The sequence below is a fragment of the Eumetopias jubatus genome, unplaced genomic scaffold (genome assembly GCF_037043125.1).
Source record: "Eumetopias jubatus isolate StellerSeaLion01/CBP00866 unplaced genomic scaffold, mEumJub1_p1.0 scaffold_10, whole genome shotgun sequence".
Taxonomy (NCBI): Eukaryota; Metazoa; Chordata; class Mammalia; order Carnivora; family Otariidae; genus Eumetopias; species Eumetopias jubatus.
The window spans coordinates 119,550,617-119,570,555 of NW_028274816.1; the positions used below are offsets into that span (position 1 = coordinate 119,550,617).

Here is a 19,939-nt window from a genome sequence, read left to right on the forward strand (position 1 = left end):
AATCTGATTTTGGTGGGAGTAGAGGTGGGGGACAGCCACATCTGTCTGACCTCTCAGTAGGGTGACCAACTCATCCCTGTGTTAGCACCGAAGGTGCCACATCCCAGGGATGCTGCTCGTCCCAGGCAAACCGGGATGGATGGCCACCCTACCTCCTAGTCCCAGACGGACCACTGTGGTGTTCATGTGCAGGGACCCTGCAGCACAAACTCAAGGGTGTTGAGATACAATTGTATTCTATGGGATACATTGCCATGTCCCCAGCAACCCCAGCTTGAGCCAGAAGGAACTCATCCCTCAGCCTCAGTCCTGGAGGCAGCCCTGGCTAAGCTGAGAGCCCTGTACACCTTCCTTGGTTGCTAAGGATCCGCTCAAGCTCCCTGTGCTGCGCAGAGGGCAGGGCCTCCAGCTCACCCTAGGTGAGGGGTTTCAGTCCAGTCCTGGCCAGTGAGGCCCAGCCACCCCAGAATCCCCTCCAAATCCAGCACCTCATTCCCAGTCCCCATCAGGCTTGAGTCCAGGCCTGGTGCCGGAGGTAGACAGAGCACAGGGCCCCCACACTTTCATCCTGGTGGGTCCTAGAATCCCTGAGCCTGAGACAGTTGCCTGGGCCTTTGGACTCATGGTCCACGTGGGCTCACCCCCAAGGAGGCTTCACCAGGCTCCCTGGGGAGGAACAGAAAAGGAGGGCAATTTCTCCCCCAAAGCCCTTCACCTCTGGCCTTCCCCTACCACCACCCTCAAGATGCAAGCCAAATGTGAATTCTGAGACCATTCTCTGTCTTCTACTTCTCTTTGAATAAATTGACTCAGTTCTCGTATTTTAGATACGTCACCAGTCACAATTCCAAAGAAACGAAACTCCCATGCAATCTTGGATTCTTCTATCTCGTGACTTCCTCACCAGCAACCTCTTACAAAGGAAGGTCAGAGCCCAGATTTCAAAGAGTCAGGGAACTCAGGAGTCTTCAGCCCCATCCTGCTCTTACAGCTGGTCAGCCGCCAGAAGGATGAAGGTGATCCTGGCTACCCTGGTCTTCCTCCTCATTCTTGCTGTCCTCCACTCTGAGGCCAATGAAGGTGAGGCCGTTTTCTCTTATTCCTCTGAACAGAGATAGTACAGTGGCTGGAAGCAGGGGGTTGCAGGGAGATGGGGGTGGTCCAGAATAGGCTGCAAAACAGACAGCATCTTTACCAAGGGTCTCTCCCCGTTCCTGGTTTGGACTCATTTCTGCCTCCTTTGGGGAGAGAAAATCCTGCCTCTGAATGCAGCCTCCCTGGCCCTGGGGTTCCCAGCAGAGAGAAGCAGATCCAGCACCCTCTGGGCTACTTGCTTAGCACCCTCTTGCAGATATATAGGAGCCCCCGCATAAGCATAGGCTGGGACAGAGGAATCTGCAAAGGCTCAAACTGTCTTCATGGCTTAGATGTGGTTTTACATGTTGATTGGTTGCCAACATTTGAAAATCTGTATTTCTTGTTTCTTTTGCAACTATGTAAGACCAAGCAGACGGGAGCCCGAGTTCCCACAACCTTTCACTGGGACTGAAGTGGTGGGTGCCGTCCCTTTAGACAGGGGGTGCGCTCCCAGGTCTTAGGGGCCCCCACTGCCAGGGCCACGTACACCCTGTCTGCCTGTCTGCCTGACTTGTGGGGGTATTGAGCCTGAGACCCCAATATCAGCCTTCCCCCTCTCCCTTTAAGATTTGTCTCGTATCTAGAACTCATACAGGAATTCAGTCAAGTAGCAGGCTATAAAATCAATGCACAGAAATCAGTGGCATTCCTATACACCAACAACAAGACAGAAGAGAGACAAATCAAGGAGTCGATCCCATTTACAATTGCACCCAAAACCATAAGATACCTAGGAATAAATCTAACCAAAGAGGCAAAGGATCTGTACTCAGAAAACTATAAAATACTCAGGAAAGAAATTGAAGAAGACACAAAGAAATGGAAAAACGTTCCATGCTCGTGGATTAGAAGAACCAACATTGTGAAGATGTCAGTGCTACCTAGAGCAATCTACACCTTCAATGCAATCCCCATCAAAATACCATCCACCTTTTTCAAAGAAATGGAACAAATAATCCTAACATTTGTATGGAACCAGAAGAGACCCCGAATAGCCAGAGGAATATTGAAAAAGAAAAGCAAAGCTGGCAGCATCACGATTCCGGACTTCCAGCTCTATTACAAAGCTGTCATCATCAAGACAGTATGGTACTCGCACAAAAACAGACACATAGATCAATGGAACAGAATCGAGAGCCCAGAAATGGACCCTCAACTCTACAGTCAACTCATCTTTGACAAAGCAGGAAAGAATGTCCAATGGCAAAAAGACAGTCTCTTCAACAAATGGTGTTGGGAAAATTGGACAGCCACATGCAGAAGAATGAAACTGGACCATTTCCTTACACCACACACAAAAATAGACTCCAAATGGTTGAAAGACCTAAACGTGAGACAGGAGTCCATCCAAATCCTAAAGGAGAACACAGGTAGCAACTTCTTCCACCTCAGCCGCAGCAACTTCTTCCTAGAAACATCGCCAAAGGCAAGGGAAGCAAGAGCAAAAATGAACTATTGGGATTTCCTCAAGATAAAAAGCTTTTGCACAGCAAAAGAAACAGTCCACAAAACCAAAAGACAACCGACAGAATGGGAGAAAATATTTGCAAATGACATCTCAGATAAAGGGCTAGTCTCCAAAATCTAGAAAGAACTTATCAAACTCAACACCCAAAGAACAAATAATCCAATCAAGAAATGGGCAGAAGACATGAACAGACATTTTTCCAAAGAAGACATCCAAATGGCCAACAGACACATGAAAAAGTGCTCAACATTGCTCGGCATCAGGGAAATCCAAATCAAAACCTCCATGAGATACCACCTCACACCCGTCAGGAATGGCTAAAATTAACAAGTCAGAAAACGACAGATGTTGGCGGGGATGTGGAGAAAGGGGAACCCTCCTACACTGTTGGTGGGAATGCAAGCTGGTGCAACCGCTCTGGAAAGCAGTATGGAGGTTCCTCAAACAGTTGAAAATAGAGCTACCATACGATCCAGCAATTGCACTACTGGGTTTTTACCCAAAGATACAAATGTAGGGATCCGAAGGGGTACGTGCACCCCAGTGTTTATAGCAGCAATGTCCACAATAGCCAAACTGTGGAAAGAGCCAAGATGTCCATCGACAGATGAATGGATAAAGAAGATGTGGTATATATACACAATGGAATATTATGCAGCCATCAAAAGGAATGAGATCTTGCCATTTGCAACGATGTGGATGGAACCGGAGGGTGTTATGCTGAGTGAAATAAGTCAATCAGAGAAAGACATGTGTCATAGGACCTCACTGATAGGAGGAATTCTTAATCTCAGGAAACAAACTGAGGGTTGCTGGAGTGGTGGGGGGTGGGAGGGATGGGGTGGCTGGGTGATAGACATTGGGGAGGGTATGTGCTATGGTGAGCGCTGTGAATTGTACAAGACTGATGAATCACAGATCTGTACTTCTGAAACAAATAATGCAATATATGTTAAGAAAAAAAAAAGAAGAAGATAGCAGGAGGGGAAGAATGAAGGGGAGTAAGTCGGAGGGGGAGACGAACCTGAGAGACGATGGACTCTGAGAAAAAACTGAGGGTTCTAGAGGGGAGGGGGGTGGGGAGATGGGTTACCCTGGTGATGGGTATTAAAGAGGGCACATTCTGCATGGAGCACTGAGTGTTACGCACAAACAATGAATCATGGAACACTATATCAAAAACTAATGATGTAATGTATGGTGATTAACATAACAAGAAAAAATTATTAAAAAAAAAAAAGATTTGTCTCGTATGTCTACAGCATAGAGCTGCTCCTGGCATGCAGTAAGCTCTTTTTTATTTTTCTTTTTTTTATTGTTATGTTAATCACCATATATTACATAATTTGTTTTGGTGTACTGTTCCATGATTCATTGTTTGTTCATAACACCCAGTGCTCCATGCAGAATGTGCCCTCCTCAATACCCATCACCAGGCTAACCCATCCCCCCAACCTCCACCCCTCCAGAAACCTCAGTTTGTTTTTCAGAGTCCATCATCTCTCCTGGTTCATCTCCCCCTCTGACTTACTCCCCTTCATTCTTCCTCTCCTGCTATCTTCTTCTTTTTCTTTTTTCTTAAAATATGTTGCATTATTTGTTTCAGAAGTACAGATCTGTGATTTAACAGTCTGACACAATTCACAGTGCTCACCGTAGCACATATCTTCCCCAATGTCCATCACCCAGCCACCCCATCCTTCCCACCCCCGACCACTCCAGCAACCCTCAGTTTGTTCCTGAGATTAAGAATTCCTCATATCAGTGAGGTCATATGATACATGTCTTTCTCTGATTGACTTATTTCACTCAGCATAACACCCTCCAGTTCCATCCACGTCGTTGCAAATGGCAAGATCTCATTCCTTTTGATGGCTGCATAATATTCCATTGTGTATATATACCACATCTTCTTTTTCCATTCATCTGTCGATGGACATCTTGGCTCTTTCCACAGTTTGGCTATTGTGGACATTGCTGCTATAAACATTGGGGTGCACGTACCCCTTCGGGTCCCTACATTTCTATCTTTGGGGTAAATACCCAGAAGTGCAATTGCTGGATCGAATGGTAGCTCTAATTTCAACTGTTTGAGGAACCTCCATACTGTTTTCCAGAGGGGTTGCACCAGCTTGCATTCCCACCAACAGTGTAGGAGGGTTCCCCTTTCTCCACATCCCCGCCAACATCTGTCGTTTTCTGACTTGTTAATTTTAGCCATTCCTGACGGGTGTGAGGTGGTATCTCATGGAGGTTTTGATTTGGATTTCCCTGATGCCGAGCGATGTTGAGCACTTTTTCATGTGTCTGTTGGCCATTTGGATGTCTTCTTTGGAAAAATGTCTGTTCATGTCTTCTGCCCATTTCTTGATTGGATTATTTGTTCTTTGGGTGTTGAGTTTGATAAGTTCTTTCTAGATTTTGGATACTAGCCCTTTATCTGATATGTCATTTGCAAATATTTTCTCCCATTCTGTCGGTTGTCTTTTGGTTTTGTGGACTGTTTCTTTTGCTGTGCAAAAGCTTTTTATCTTGAGGAAATCCCAATAGTTCATTTTTGCCCTGGCTTCCTGTGCCTTTGGTGATGTTTCTAGGAAGAAGTTGCTGCGGCTGAGGTCGAAGAGGTTGCTACCTGTGTTCTCCTTTAGGATTTGGATGGACTCCTGTCTCACGTTTAGGTCTTTCAACCATTTGGAGTCTATTTTTGTGTGTGGTGTAAGGAAATGGTCCAGTTTCATTCTTCTGCATGTGGCTGTCCAATTTTCCCAACACCATTTGTTGAAGAGACTGTCATTTTTCCACTGGACATTCTTTCCTGCTTTGTCAAAGATAAGTTGACCATAGAGTTGAGGGTCCATTTCTGGGCTCTCGGTCTGTTCCATTGATCTTTGTGTCTGTTTTTGTGCGAGTACCATACTGTCTTGATGATGACAGCTTTGTAATAGACCTGGAAGTCCGGAATCGTGATGCCGCCAGCTTTGGTTTGCTTTTTCAATATTCCTCTGGCTATTCGGGGTCTCTTCTGGTTCCATACAAATGTTAGGATTATTTGTTCCATTTCTTTGAAAAAAGTGGATGGTATTTTGTTGGGGATTGCATTGAATGTGTAGATTGCTCTAGGTAGCACTGACATCTTCACAATGTTGGTTCTTCTAATCCACGAGCATGGAACGTTTTTCCATTTCTTTGTGTCTTCTTCAATTTCTTTCCTGAGTATTTTATAGTTTTCTGAGTACAGATCCTTTGCCTCTTTGGTTAAATTTATTCCTAGGTATCTTATGGTTTTGGGTGCAATTGTGAATGGGATCGACTCCTTGATTTGTCTCTCTTCTGTCTTGTTGTTGGTGTATAGGAATGCCACTGATTTCTGTGCATTGATTTTATAGCCTGCTACTTGACTGAATTCCTGTATGAGTTCTAGCAGTTTTGGGGTGGAGTCCTTTGGGTTTTCCACATAAAGTATCATATCATCTGCAAAGAGTGAGAGTTTGACTTCCTCTTTGCCGATTTTGATGCCTTTGATTTCTTTTTGTTGTCTGATTGCTGTGGCTAGGACTTCTAATACTATGTTGAATAGCAGTGGTGAGAGTGAACATCCCTGCCGCGTTCCTGACCTTAGGGGAAAAGCTCTCAGCTTTTCCCCATTGAGAATGATATTTGCTGTAAGTTTTTCGTAGATGGCTTTTATGATATTGAGGTATGTACACTCTATCCCTATACTCTGAAGTTTTTTGATCAAGAAAGGATGTTGTACTTTGTCAAATGCTTTTTCTGCATCTATTGAGAGGATCATATGATTCTTGTTCTTTCTTTTTTTAATGTATTGTATCACGTTGATTGATTTGCGGATGTTGAACCAGCCTTGCGGCCCAGGGATAAATCCCACTTGGTCACGGTGAATAATCCTTTTAATGTACTGTTGGATCCTATTGGCTAGTATTTTGGTGAGAATTTCTGCATCCATGTTCATCAAGGATATTGGTCTGTAATTCTCCTTTTTGATGGGGTCTTTGTCTGGTTTTGGGATCAAGGTAATGGTGGCCTCATAAAATGAATTTGGAAGTTTTCTTTCCATTTCTATTTTTTGGAACAGTTTCAGGAGAATAGGTATTAATTCTTCTTTAAATGTCTGATAGAATTCCCCTGGGAAGCCATCTGGCCCTGGGCTTTTGTTTGTTGGGAGATTTTTGATGACTGCTTCAATTTCCTTAGTGGTTATAGGTCTGTTCAGGTGTTCTATTTCTTCCTGGTTCAGTTTTGGTAGTTGATACATCTCTAGGAATGCACCCATTTCTTCCAGGTTATCTAATTTGCTGGCATAGAGTTGCTCATAATATGTTCTTATAATTATTTGTATTTCTTTGGTGTTGGTTGTGATCTCTCCTCTTTCATTCATGATTTTGTTGATTTGGGTCATTTCTCTTTTCTTTTTGATCAGTCTGGCCAGGGGTTTATCAATCTTGTTAATTCTTTCAAAGAACCAGCTCCTAGTTTCGTTGATCTGTTCTACTGTTCTTTTGGTTTCTATTTCATTGATTTCTGCTCTGATCTTTATTATTTCTCTTCTCCTGCTGGGTTTAGGCTTTATTTGCTGTTCTTTCTCCAGCTCCTTTAGGTGTAGGGTTAGATTGTGTATTTGAGACCTTTCTTGTTTCTTGAGAAAGGCTTGTATTGCTATATACTTTCCTCTCAGGACTGCCTTTGCTGTATCCCAAAGATTCTGAACAGTTGTGTTTTCATTTTCATTGGTTTCCATGAATTTTTTTAATTCTTCTTTAATTTCCTGGTTGACCCATTCATTCTTTAGTAGGATGCTCTTTAGCCTCCATGTATTTGAGTTCTTTCCGACTTTCCTCTTGTGATTGAGTTCTAGTTTCAAAGCATTGTGGTCTGAAAATATGCAGGGAATGATCCCAATCTTTTGGTACCGGTTGAGACCTGATTTGTGACCTAGGATGTGATCATCTCTGGAGAATGTTCCATGGGCACTAGAGAAGAATGTGTATTCCGTTGCTTTGGGATGGAATGTTCTGAATATGTCTGTGAAGTCCATTTGGTCCAGTGTGTCATTTAAAGTCTTTATATCCTTGTTGATCTTTTGCTTAGATGATCTGTCCATTTCAGTCAGGGGGGTGTTAAAGTCCCCCACTATTATTGTATTGTTGTCAATGTGTTTCTTTGCTTTTGTTATTATTTGCCTTATATAATTGGCTGCTCCCATGTTTGGGGCATAGATATTTACAATTGTTAGATCTTCTTGTTGGATAGACCCTTTAAGTAGGATATAGTGTCCTTCCTCATCTCTTATTACAGTCTTTGTTTTAAAATCTAGTTTGTCTGATATAAGGATTGCCACCCCAGCTTTCTTTTGGTGTCCATTAGCATGGTAAATGGTTTTCCACCCCCTCACTTTCAATCTGGGGGTGTCTTTGGGTCTAAAATGAGTCTCTTGCAGACAGCATATGGATGGGTCTTGTTTTTTAATCCAATCTGATAGCCTGTGTCTTTTGATTGGGGCATTGAGCCCATTTACATTCAGGGTAACTATTGAAAGGTATGAATTTAGTGCCATTGTATTTGCCTGTAAGGTGACTGTTACTGTATGTTGTCTGTGTTCCTTTCTGATCTTTGCTGCTTTTAGGCTCTCTCTTTGCTTAGAGGACCCGTTTCAATATTTCTTGGAGGGCTGGTTTCATGTTTGCAAATTCCTTTAGTTTTTGTTTGTTCTGGAAGCTTTTTATCTCTCCTTCTATTTTCAATGACAGCCTAGCTGGATATAGTATTCTTGGCTGCCTATTTTTCTCGTTTAGTGCTCTGAAGATATCTTGCCAGTCCTTTCTGGCCTGCCAGGTCTCTGTGGATAGGTCTGTTGCCTATCTAATATTTTTACCATTGTAGGTTACATATCTCTTCTCCCGAGCTGCTTTCAGGATTTTCTCTTTGTCTCTGAGACTCGTAAGTTTTACTATTAGATGTCGGGGTGTTGACCTATTTTTATTGATTTTGAGAGGGGTTCTCTGTGCCTCCTGGATTTTGATGCCTGTTTCCTTCCTCACATTAGGGAAGTTCTCTGCTATTATTTGCTCCAATATACCTTCTGCCCCTCTCTCTCTTTCTTCTTCTTCTGGGATCCCAATTATTCTAATGTTGTTTCGTCTTATCGAATCACTTATCTCTCGAATTCTGCCTTCGTGGTCCTGTAGTTGTTTCTCCCTCTTTTTCTCAGCCTGTTTACTTTCCATCATTTGGTCTTCTATATCACTGATTCTCTCTTCTGCCTCATTTATCCTAGCAGTTAGTGCCCCCATTTTTTATTGTACCTCATCAATAGCCTTTTTGATTTCGACTTGGTTAGATTTTAGTTCTTTTATTTCTCCAGAAAGGGTTTCTCTAATAACTTCCACGCTTTTTTCAAGCCCAGCTAGTATCTTTAAAGTCATGATTCTGAACTCTAGGTCCGACATCGTACTAATGTCCGTATTGAGTAGGTCCCTGGCTGACGGTACTACCTCTTGTTCTTTTTGCTGAGGTGATTTTTTTCGTCTTGTCATTTTGTCCAGAGGAGAATAGATGAATGAGAGAACAAAATGCTAACAGGTTTACAACGTCCCCAGCAAATATACTGTATACAAATCCGAAAAGACCTGAAACCAGGGGAAAAGAAAGGGAAAGAAAGAAAAAAGAAATAGAGAAAAAAAAAAGGTAAAAACAAAAACAGAACAATACAAAAAAAGCAGAATGTGATCAAATATGATCAGGCTAGTGCATAGATCAGTGCCACACACTAGATTTTGGGCGTATTTTGTTCTGTTAGAAAAAAGTGCCTCCTAAAATTTTAAAGGAAGAAAGACATATATGTACAAAATAAGGGTTGATACAATGAAGGGATAGAAGATGACTGTAAGGATGAAAATTATAATAGATTTTATAAAAGGACTTGATAAGAAGTTGTTTGAAAAAAGAAAGAAGATTTAAAAAAAAAAAAGAAAGAAAAAAGGGAGAGAATGTGATCAGGCAGGAGACTAGAACAGAGCCATACACTAGTGATTTAGGGTATATTTTGATCTGTTAGAAGAAACTGTATCTCAAAATTTTAAAGAGAGAACAACTTATATATATATGCCAAAAATATGGCTAACTACTATGAAGGGATAAAATATGACTCCAAAAATGAAAAATAAAAAATGTTTTTTTTTAAAAGAGATTGATAAGATGTTGGTTGAAAAAGGGAAAAAGAAAAAGAAAAAAAAACAGTTAACAAAAATTAACTTTGATGAACTAATGAATCATGGAAAAAAAAAGCCATGAAGTCTATGTGCAGTATTCCCCTAGCGCTGGAGTTCTCCGGTTCTCCTTGATTGGTAAACTTGGTCTTGGCTTGCTGGCTGTTCGTGCTGATCTTCTGGGGGGAGGGGCCTGTTGCTGTGGTTCCCAAATGTCTTTGCCGGAGGCTGAATTGCCCCGCCCTTGTCGGTCCGGGCTAAGCAAGCTGCTCGGGTTTGATCTCAGGAGATTTGTTCCCTGCAAGCTCTCCGTACAGCCTTGGAGGACCAGAGCAAAATGGTGGCCTCCCAAACTCCGCCCGAAGGAGCTGAGAACTCGGGGCCCCGCTCCTCAGTGCGCCCCCAGAGAAAAGCAGTCACTCCCTTGTCCCTGGTCTCCGGCAGCACTCCGTGCTCACCCGGCCTGTGACCGAGCATTTGTATCTGTGGCACCCGACCCCGTGTGGAGTCCCCAAACCCAGCAGATCCCTGCAGTGCGTTCCCGCACCGGTCCTCCTGGGGGAGGAAGGGGAGTCTCCCCGGATCTGCCACCTGTTGGGTCCCTGCTGCAGGAGCGGTGGCCCGACTGGGCCGCGGATCACAGTTTATGGCAACCCCGAGCTGAGAGCCCGCGCCTCAGCTCTGTCTCTGCAGCTGGCTTCCCCGCTCCGATACCTGGGAGCTCTGCCGCACTCAGGCTCCCCCGGTCTTTCTGTGACCCCGAGGGTCCTGAGACCACACTGTCCCGCGAGGGTTCCACCCCCCGCTTAGCCACTGGAGTGACGTCCCTCAGCGGAGCCGACTTCTAAAAGGTCCGATTTTGTGCTCCGCGGCTCTATCACTTGCCAGAAGCGGCCGGCGGAGGCCCCCTCCCCCGCCGTCTATCCTCCCGAATATCGCCTCGGATTCACTTCTCCGCACGTCCTACCTTCCAGTAAGTGGTCGCTTCTCTGTTCAGATAGTTGTTGCTACTCTCCTCTTTGATCTCCTGTTGAGTTCGTAGGTGTTCAGAATGGTTTGATCCCTATTCAGCTGAATTCCTGAGACCAGAGGAAACCCAGGTCTCCTACTCCTCCGCCATCTTGCTCCGCCCCCTGCAGTAAGCTCTTAATAAGTATCTGTGGGATACTCCAAGCAGAGGCAACAGCAGGTGACTGAGAAAGGCAGGGCTAGACCCCAGGTGTCCTGACCCCCAGCTCACTGCCCTTTCCACCCTAAACAGGCATGGTTGCCTCTCTTCAGGGAGCGGGAACCAGGGGAGAAGGTGGCACAGTGGGACCCTGGGGCGGTGGCAGGGAGTGGAGGGAGATTTCCCAGGAAACTATTCTCCGGAGCTGAATTTCAACCAAAATCAGAGACAGAAATACACTCAATCCTAGAACTCTGATCCGGCATCCCTGCTAGTCCAAGGAATGATGGCCGGTTTTCCAGGAATTGTGACTGCAACTAGCTATAGAACTCCCTCCGTAATGCTTCCCCGTAATTCCCGTGATCATCGTGGGGCCTCTCATCTGCAGATGGGATAAGGGATACTTTCTCAAAAGGCTGGCATGAGGAATGGAGAGTCAGGAACTAAGCCACACACCAGGCCTATGGTAGAGACTCTTTTTTTTTTTCTTCTTCAGAGAACAGCAACCCAGAATGGAGAAATAACTGGCTTTATGGTCAGGGAGACATAGATTCAAGTTGAATTCATTCATTCATTCAACAAATATATATTAAAAGCCTACTCCTGCCACCCTTTCAGTAAACACGCTGGGCTACAGTGAGGGACAGAGGCAGACACTGTCTCTACTCCCAGGGAGCCTCATTCTAGAAGCTCTGCCCTGGTCAGCTTGTGGACCTTCCTTGTCTCTTTCAGGCCTCCTGAGCCTCAGGTTCTCCGTCTGTTACACAGGGGTAAGGAGGCCCTGACTTAAACAGTCATCAGCATATAAATCAATACACAGTACTTGCCCCATCGATATTTGCCGTTTTAAGGAGACAGGTTTGGAAAGGGTGGGTGTCCTGTCCGGAGTCACATAGCTTTCAGGAACAGAGACAAGGACAAGTGTAGCTTTCCTGCTTTGTAGCCAAGGCTCTGCTCATTATAACATCATAAACCTCCCCCTTCTATCATTCTCTCGAGACCCGTGAAAGAGGACCCTCTCATATGGAGGGGCCGGTCCTGCCCTGCTGTAGCCCACCCTGCACATTCCCTAGCAATTCATAGGGCAACTCCTTCTCAGCATGTCAGGAAACTATGTTTTTCCAAATCCCAAGTCCTAAGAAAACTCAGTTGAGAAACTGGGAATATGTGGAAAATTCTTGCAAGAATTAAAGCTTAACAATCCATATGGAGGTGTTACTGATTTAAAGGAACCCACTGACATGTGGAGCAAAAGCAGGAAACACGTGACACGTGGGATGTAATGTTAAGATCAGCATTTCGGGAAACCGGAGCAAGAGCATGCAGGGGGGAAGTGACCAGGACCTGACAGCTTGGAGCTGTAGCCATGTCACAAGTATAAGTCCATGGCCCTGTCTGCCGCTGAGTGTTTACCTCATACACTTAGCACAAATCATGTAAGTGGTGTTTCGAAGAACAAGTTTTAAAAGCAAAATACGTCCTTCAGTGGGCCATTTCAACTGCGATTCCTGCTAGGAGATGTGAATATTCTGTTACTTGAACAATAATGTTCATGGACGTTGCCCAGTGTTTGAATAATTGTTACAGGGCTCTAGTTCTTTATAAATGCTTTTGCAGAAGAAATACAAAGAGAAAATGTATAAATGTTGTAGACTACTGGGACGTGACACCAGAAACGTTTGCTAATTCGTACATAAAATCTAAATTAACAAAAGCACTATTGACTTGAATGGGAAAACCAGTCAGTACAAGCGGACAAGATACTCCCATTGATAAAAAAGGAAATGAGCTTGTAGGAAAGATTATAGATTCTAACACCCAACTGGAAGATGCACTTGGACACAGTTTGAAAGATTTGGCCAACAGCACCGCACCGCAAAAATGGAAAAAATGTTTCTACATTTGCAATATTTGTTACAACACAAAGATAAAGGCTACAAATAGGGCAATTAATGCTTCTGTGTTTTAAAAATTCATTTTTGAATGATAAATTTTAAATATTTTAAATATTAAACAACTGTAGTATTTTTTTCCCACTTTTTAAATAATTTTTTCTTGGCCATTTATTCTGTATCAATGTTCCCTTCTTTCCATATTTTCTGTTATCGACTGTATCTGCCAGAGAACATTCCACATGTTATTGAGTATATAATCTTGTCACAACACTTAGAGACCATTTATTACCTTACCTTTTTTTTTGTTTTTTACAGAAAACCTCTGAAACTTTCAGTACAACCCTATCACAGAAAAGCAATTCATTGTTTAGCATATGGTCGTGAATTATTATTTAGAAACATGAAAATAAAGTGTTATGGAAAATATACAGTACACCTAAATCGAATACAATGTTATATTGTCAATTACATCTCAATTCTTTTTTTAAATTTTTTTTAATTTATTTATTGTTAAAGATTTTATTTATTTATTTGACAGAGAGACGCAGCCAGAGAGGGAACACAAGCAGGGGGAGTGGGAGAGGGAGAGGCAGGCTTCCCACGGAGCAGGGAGCCCGATGCGGGGCTTGATCCCAGGACCCTGGGATCATGACCTGAGCCGAAGGCAGACGCTTAACAACTGAGCCACCCAGGCGCCCCCTCAATTCTTTTCTTTTATGTTATGTTAATCACCATACATTATATCATCAGTTTTTGATGAATCATGGAATTACATCTCAATTCTTAAAAAGAAAACGGAATAATTTATGAGTTAAGAATTCCCAGGAATTCTGATTTCTTATTCCCCAATCCTGCCGACTGTCAGAAATTTGAAACACTTCAACCGGGAGTCACACCCCAGCCCGAGGGAAGGGTCAGAGAGAAGTCAGCAGGGGCCAGCAGTGGGCAGGGAAGAGAGGTTTTAGAGGAGGATAATTTTTTTTAAGTCACCTCTACACCCAACGTGGTGCTCAGACTCACGACCCTGAGATCAAGAGTCCCATGCCCTACTGTGCGAGCCAACCAGGGGCCCCTAGACAAGGATAATTTAAGAAGGAGAGGAGGGGGCGCCTGGGTGGCTCAGTTGGTTAAGCGACTGCCTTCGGCTCAGGTCATGATCCTGGAGTCCCGGGATCGAGTCCCACATCGGGCTCCCTGCTCGGCAGGGAGTCTGCTTCTCCCTCCGACCCTCTTCCCTCTCGTGCTCTCTATCTCTCATTCTCTCTCTCTCAAATAAATAAATAAAATCTTTAAAAAAAAAAAAAAAGAAGGAGAGGAGGACGGGCTGCAAGAAGCCAGGCCTTACTCCCTCCCAGGTGCTCTGGTCTGGTCTCCTCCTCTGATGATCTGCGCGATAGAGATACAGGTTTACGCTTCCTTGTGGAAAAGCTTTCATCATCACATGGCCCTCTACCTTGCAGAACCAGTTAATAAATTAACCTCCCATCTGTGCTGTTTCACCTACATCTCACGGAAGGTCCCACTCCGGATTGTGAAAGGTTATGACAGGACCAGTGACCAGTGCCCCACACCAGGGGTCATGTGAGTTCGGCCATGCTGGGGGCGGAAGGGGGTATAAATATGAGAACCAGGAGGGCCTGGGAGAAGGAAGCAGAGGGGTGGGACTAGCTAGGAAGTGGGGGGAGCACAGGAAGAACCAGCTGAGCAGCACCCTGGGGACTTCCCAGCCTGAGCTTGGCCTCCAGGGAGGTAATGGGAGCCGGTGGTAGGGTCTTCACGGACTCCTTGGGGAGCAACAGAAAGTGGGGTGTCCTTCTCTGTGTGAAGGGCCCACGTCCAGCAGAGAGAGAGGTGGGGAAGCTCAAGCTGGGTAGAGAAGGAGCTGGGCTCCTCTCTGCCTGCTGACTCAATTTCCCCTTTCTCCTTGTTCCACAGCTTCCTCATCCAACAGGGCCGACAGATCTGCGCCAACCCCAATGTTGCCTGGGTGCAGGAGTACATCAGACACCTAGACCATGCGTCTAAGTTGTCTGGGAGCACTGGGGCCCGCATGGCCAAGGGGGTGTGAGGAGACGCCACGGAGCCCCCTTCCCTCCCCAACTCTCTCAGCCCCAGAAGGTCCCTGGGAGTTGTCCTGGTCCAAATTGAAACTCTTTCTTGCTTTTCTGTGCTCCCATTCTCTAATGAATCCTGCTCTTTCCTGAAGCTTCGCTTTGACACTGCCGTCTGGGACCTGAGGACACTGTGGCCCCCAGACAGCATCTGTCTCCCCTTTGCAGGCAGCCAGTTGTTGAAATAAAGCCATGCCCCAGAAAGGAAACTGGGTGGTTTGAACTGATTCTCTCACAGACAGCTGGTTATGTCTCTTCTTTTATAGACACTTCTACGGTATTAACTATGTATCAGGTGCTGTTCTAGACTCTTCCATATGAACTAATTTACATAGTGGGATGATGGGGGCAGAGTTAGAATCAGGAGTACTGAACACAAGTGACTCCTTGTTCGGGGCCTTATATCACAGGAACAGCGTGAAAATCCAGACAAACTGTTCGTTTGCATGGAAAGTAGCCGGTTGAGGTGCACACCTAACACATCATTCCCATCATCCATACTGGGGGCTGCAGCCCCCCCCTTCCCTGGAGGCTCTTCCCCACACCTCTGCCATTTAAACATTTACTTCTCTGACCACCCGTCAAGACCTAGTGTAAGTAACACCTTGTTCTCTGCGCCTAAAGCCACGCACCCCAAACCCTGAGATCCTGCCTGCAGTCTCTTCGGTTGCTCCCTTGGCCCTCATCCCTGATGCCTGGTGTGGAAGTGACTTTGGACATCTGAACTCGCCCCCACCACTGCCCCAATTAAAGACAGAGCGAGGTACAAGGCAGTTCTCCGTAGGGTACAAGGAGGAAAAGGGAGGTAGGTGGGAGGTACTCAGCTCTGCTCTGGGGGATGCTGAGGCTAACGCCAGCCTGGCCATGCTTCACTTGGACACAGACCAGAGAAGGGCCTCGGGGACGCTGGGTTGTTCAACCCATACCCCCAGACTCAGGTCTTGCGGAAGACACACTACAGCTTTCTGCCTCAGTCCTAACTCCTGCAGAAGAAAGATCCTGTTTGGCACCATAGGTCAGAGATCTCTGCACATCCGTGAGTTTAGTGGTGGGGTGTGAGGGGCCGTCTACTGTCTGGGGCAAGGTTAGGAAACTAACAGTCTTTTTTTTTTTAAAGATTTTATTTATTTATTTGAGAGAGAGAGAGAGAATGAGAGATAGAAAGCACGAGAGGGAAGAGGGCCAGAGGGAGAAGCAGACTCCCCAATGAGCAGGGAGCCCGATGCGGGACTCGATCCCGGGACTCCAGGATCATGACCCGAGCCGAAGGCAGTCGCTTAACCAACTGAGCCACCCAGGTGCCCCACTAACAGTCTATCTTAAGTGTCCTCACATTCCTCCGTCGAGGCCCATTTCCTCACTTTCCTGCTCCTCACTCTTCCAAATTCCAACCCTTAGAGCCGTAATGCACCTGGGCTTACTCTCGTTCAAATCCCATCTGGAAACCAGTTCTCCGCACCTCCATTCACACTAAAATATGGTCGAAGTTTTGAGGGAGCGCAAATCCCAAAGCCAAAGAATCATTGAGGAGGTGGGAGGGCCTGGGGTCTCTGGGAAGGATGGGAAGGAGTGCAGGGGTCAATAGAATCTCCACTCTCCAAGCTACTCATAGTCCTACAGGTTAGCACAGCCATCTGGCCCCCAGCCAAGTGAGCCTGTCTGCCTATAGGAGGGAAGGAAGGAGCTTAGGGAGGCACCTACTATGTGTCAAGAATTGTGCAAAGTGCTGTACGTACACAACATCTTTTAACCACCTTCACTTCCCTGTGGTGTCCCGCTCATTACTCCTGTTTTACTATAAAGTCCTTTTAGGGCACAGTCCTCCTAACCCTCCCTGATCCATCCCTCTCGCTAGGTGACCTCAGCCAGACTCATAGCTTCCATATTCCCGTATATGCTGACAAGGTCCAAATTTATACTTCTTCAGCCCAGGCGCCTCCACTCAGGTGTCTAAGAGCTTCTCAAAATTAGCTGGCCCAAACTGGACTCCTGAAATGTCCCCAAATCTGCTCCTCCCTTGTCTTTCCATCTCAGTAAACGGTAGCAACATCCTTCCAACTGTTCTGAACAAAATCCTGTAGCCATCCGTGATTCTGCTCCTTCTTTCCCCCATCACCTATCTTGTACTTCCCGCACCCAAAGCTGAGCACTCACGGCCGCCTCTGCTGTTACTCCACCACCCACCATCTCTCCCCAAGATGACCAAAGTAACCTCGTAAGAGTCTCCATGCTTGTAATCTCAACAGAACGGCCAATGATCCTTTCAAACATAAGTCAGATCATTCCATTCTCCTGCTCAAACTGCACCCCCAATGATTTCCTATCTCAGAGTCAAAGTCATGTGAGCATAGCTGCCTTCCAAAGTCTACAAAATCCTGCATGATTTGCCCACCAGCCCCACACCACCTGACCTCATCTCTTACCTTCTCCCTAGCTTCCTCCACTCCACTTCAGTGCCTTCTGTGTGGTTCCCCAAACACAACAGGCAGGATCCAGCCCCAGGGTTTTGTGCCTGTTCCTTTGCTAGAAACTTCCGCCTCCATCTCTGGTCAGTTTCCTTTAGGTCATGCTCAAATGTCGCCTTATCAGGAAAGCCTTCCTTGAACATCCTGTAATATGTAGCCTTTCTACACACACACACACACACACACACAATTCCTTAACCTCCTTCCCCACTTGTTGCCATTACCTCCAAAGTACTTGCCAGCTTGTATTATACTATATATTTACTTATTTATGTTTATCTGTCTCCTTGTAATTAGAATGTAAACTTCATGAGGGCAGAGATTTTTTAATATTTATTCACTGTTCTACCCTCAGTGCCTAGAGAGGACCTGGTACAGAGTAGGCACTATTGGGCGGATGGATGGATGGATGGATGGATGGAGTCACTTAGGCTCAGAAACAAACCTAAAGAGGAGAAGGCTTCCAGGAGAGAATTTTTGGAACAACTCCATCTTGAAGAGCACTTCTTCCCAGTGCGGGGGGTAACCACTAATGACCTTCACAGAGAGGTTCTGGAAAGTAGAGCACAATGGCACTTCATTCTCGCTGCCATTCGTCTTAGTTATTTGGGATGCTTGGCCCTGTGGGGAGCTGAGATGGATACTGAGTGTCCTGGGAATGTGTAACTGTAATTGCCATGGGATATGCTCCTTCCTCAAGCTTCTCTCCTCAGAAAATAGAATCTTCACTCTCCAGGCTACTCAAGCTGAAAACAGGAAGTCATCCTTAAAACCCCTCACCCTCACTACACCCCCCCTCCATCCAATCCATCAACAAATCCCTTCGCTCTGCCAAAATCTCTCTCAAATCCACCTACGTTGGCTCTTCCACCACCACCGCAATCCAATCCCTCATCCACATGACCTCATGATGTGTCTCAGAAGCAGATGAGTGTTTGGCAGGTATACAGAATCCAATCAGGCATCTGAGAATGGTGCCTAGTCAGGAAGATCATGAAAATTCAGAATTCAATTATACAGAAAGAAGTGGCTAAAGAAAGTCAGTGATAACCTTAGCAGACGGTACAAAATTCCATCCACACAGATCACGGAAAAGAATTATGAAAGATCTAAAGGCTGATGGACAGGCATCGGAGCATCTTCAGTGCCAGAGAAGATGGTAATAGATGTCCTAAAGAACGAAAGAAATGACAAAATGTAGCCTAGCCATGAGGAATGTTTGCTATACCCTCCGTAGAGGTGCTGGCTTCTGTCTACACAAGTAACACAGAAGAATCATTTGAGGGTATAATTAGAACCTAGAAGCCACCAACCCATTTTAAAGGAAGTGAACTCCAAGCCTCCTGTTGTCAACTCGACTGAAAAAAGAGCTCCATGTACCCAGTCATGGTGGAATGGAATCACCCCTGAGGTGTGCAGACCCAGGTCTCAAGTCTCTTTTGGCCAATAAGCAACCCTCCACTGCTGGGATGGTGATCGGGTGAAGACCACGAATAACTGGCCTAGTAATCACAATGTGTTTAAGATAATAACACCGTACCCTAGTGGGTAAGCCGCAGAATGGTTATAATTAAACATAGAGGGGCGCCTGCATGGCTCAGTCTTGAAGTGTCTGCCTTCGGCTCAGGTCATGGTCCCAGGGTCCTGGAATCGAGTCCCGCATCGGGCTCCCTGCTCCGCAGGAAGTCTGCTTCTCCCTCTCCCTCTCCCCCTGCTTGTGTTCCCTCTCTCGCTGTGTCTCTCTCTGTCAAATAAATAAAGAAAATCTTTTTTTTTAAAAAGGTAGCTAGATAGAGATAAAAATCAAAGGAACTTCGAATGGCTTCCTACACAGAACTTCAGTTGCAGATGTGAACAAACTCACACCAACAGAAGTTGTCCTCCTCTCTCGCCCTGATGACCACAGTCGGCTCCCCTTGGGCTCTCCACTTCCATCCTTCGCCCACCCCTCTCCATTCTCCACTGCAGCCACCTGAAAACCCTTCAAGAGCTTCCCGTGATAACTGGAATAAAATCCACAATCCTTACCCTCCCTGCCAGACGTCCCTATACTGGGGCCCCTGCGTTCCTCCTGAGGCTCACCCTGCCCCACTGGTCTCTGTGCTCCAGCCACACTGACTTTCTTTCGTTACCTCAAATGCTCTAGCCTCATTTTTGCCTCGGCTTTTACATGTGTTATTCCCTCCCTAGGGTTTCCATTTCACCCACCCTGAGCTGGCTAACTCCCTCCCAGCCCACCCTTCAGGTCTCAGTTAACTGGTCCTTCCTTAGGGTGGACTTGGATTAACCCGGAGTGTAAGTTTGGCCTCCAGTCATACTGTTTCATAAAATCCTATAACTCACCCTTCCTAGCTCTTATCATACTTTTTAATTACATACTTATTATACATGATTATTTCTTTAATGCTTTTCTCCCTCACAAGACTGTCAGTTCCATGAGGCCAAGTAGCACTGGTTGGGTGAATTAGGAGT

The 19,939-nt window shown here is 45.5% G+C and overlaps 1 protein-coding gene across 1 annotated transcript; it reads left to right on the forward strand.

The window, feature by feature from the left end:
- Positions 1-884: 884 nt before the first annotated feature.
- Positions 885-15,211, forward strand: LOC114213964 (regakine-1-like). Its single transcript, XM_028109354.2, has 3 exons — positions 885-1,080; positions 14,352-14,472; positions 14,827-15,211. Exons 1-3 carry the CDS (start codon positions 1,011-1,013, stop codon positions 14,957-14,959), a joined length of 324 nt encoding a protein of 107 aa, XP_027965155.1. The 5' UTR covers positions 885-1,010; the 3' UTR covers positions 14,960-15,211.
- The last annotated feature ends 4,728 nt before the right edge of the window (positions 15,212-19,939 follow it).

Excerpts from the sequence above, each read along its gene's own strand:
- LOC114213964 (XM_028109354.2), top strand. The coding sequence starts at position 1,011 with ATGAAGGTGATCCTGGCTACCCTGGTCTTCCTCCTCATTCTTGCTGTC. Across the intron at positions 1,081-14,351 it reads CCACTCTGAGGCCAATGAAG|AACCAGTTAATAAATTAACC; the intron begins GTGAGGCCGTTT and ends TCTACCTTGCAG. Across the intron at positions 14,473-14,826 it reads TGCCCCACACCAGGGGTCAT|CTTCCTCATCCAACAGGGCC; the intron begins GTGAGTTCGGCC and ends CTTGTTCCACAG.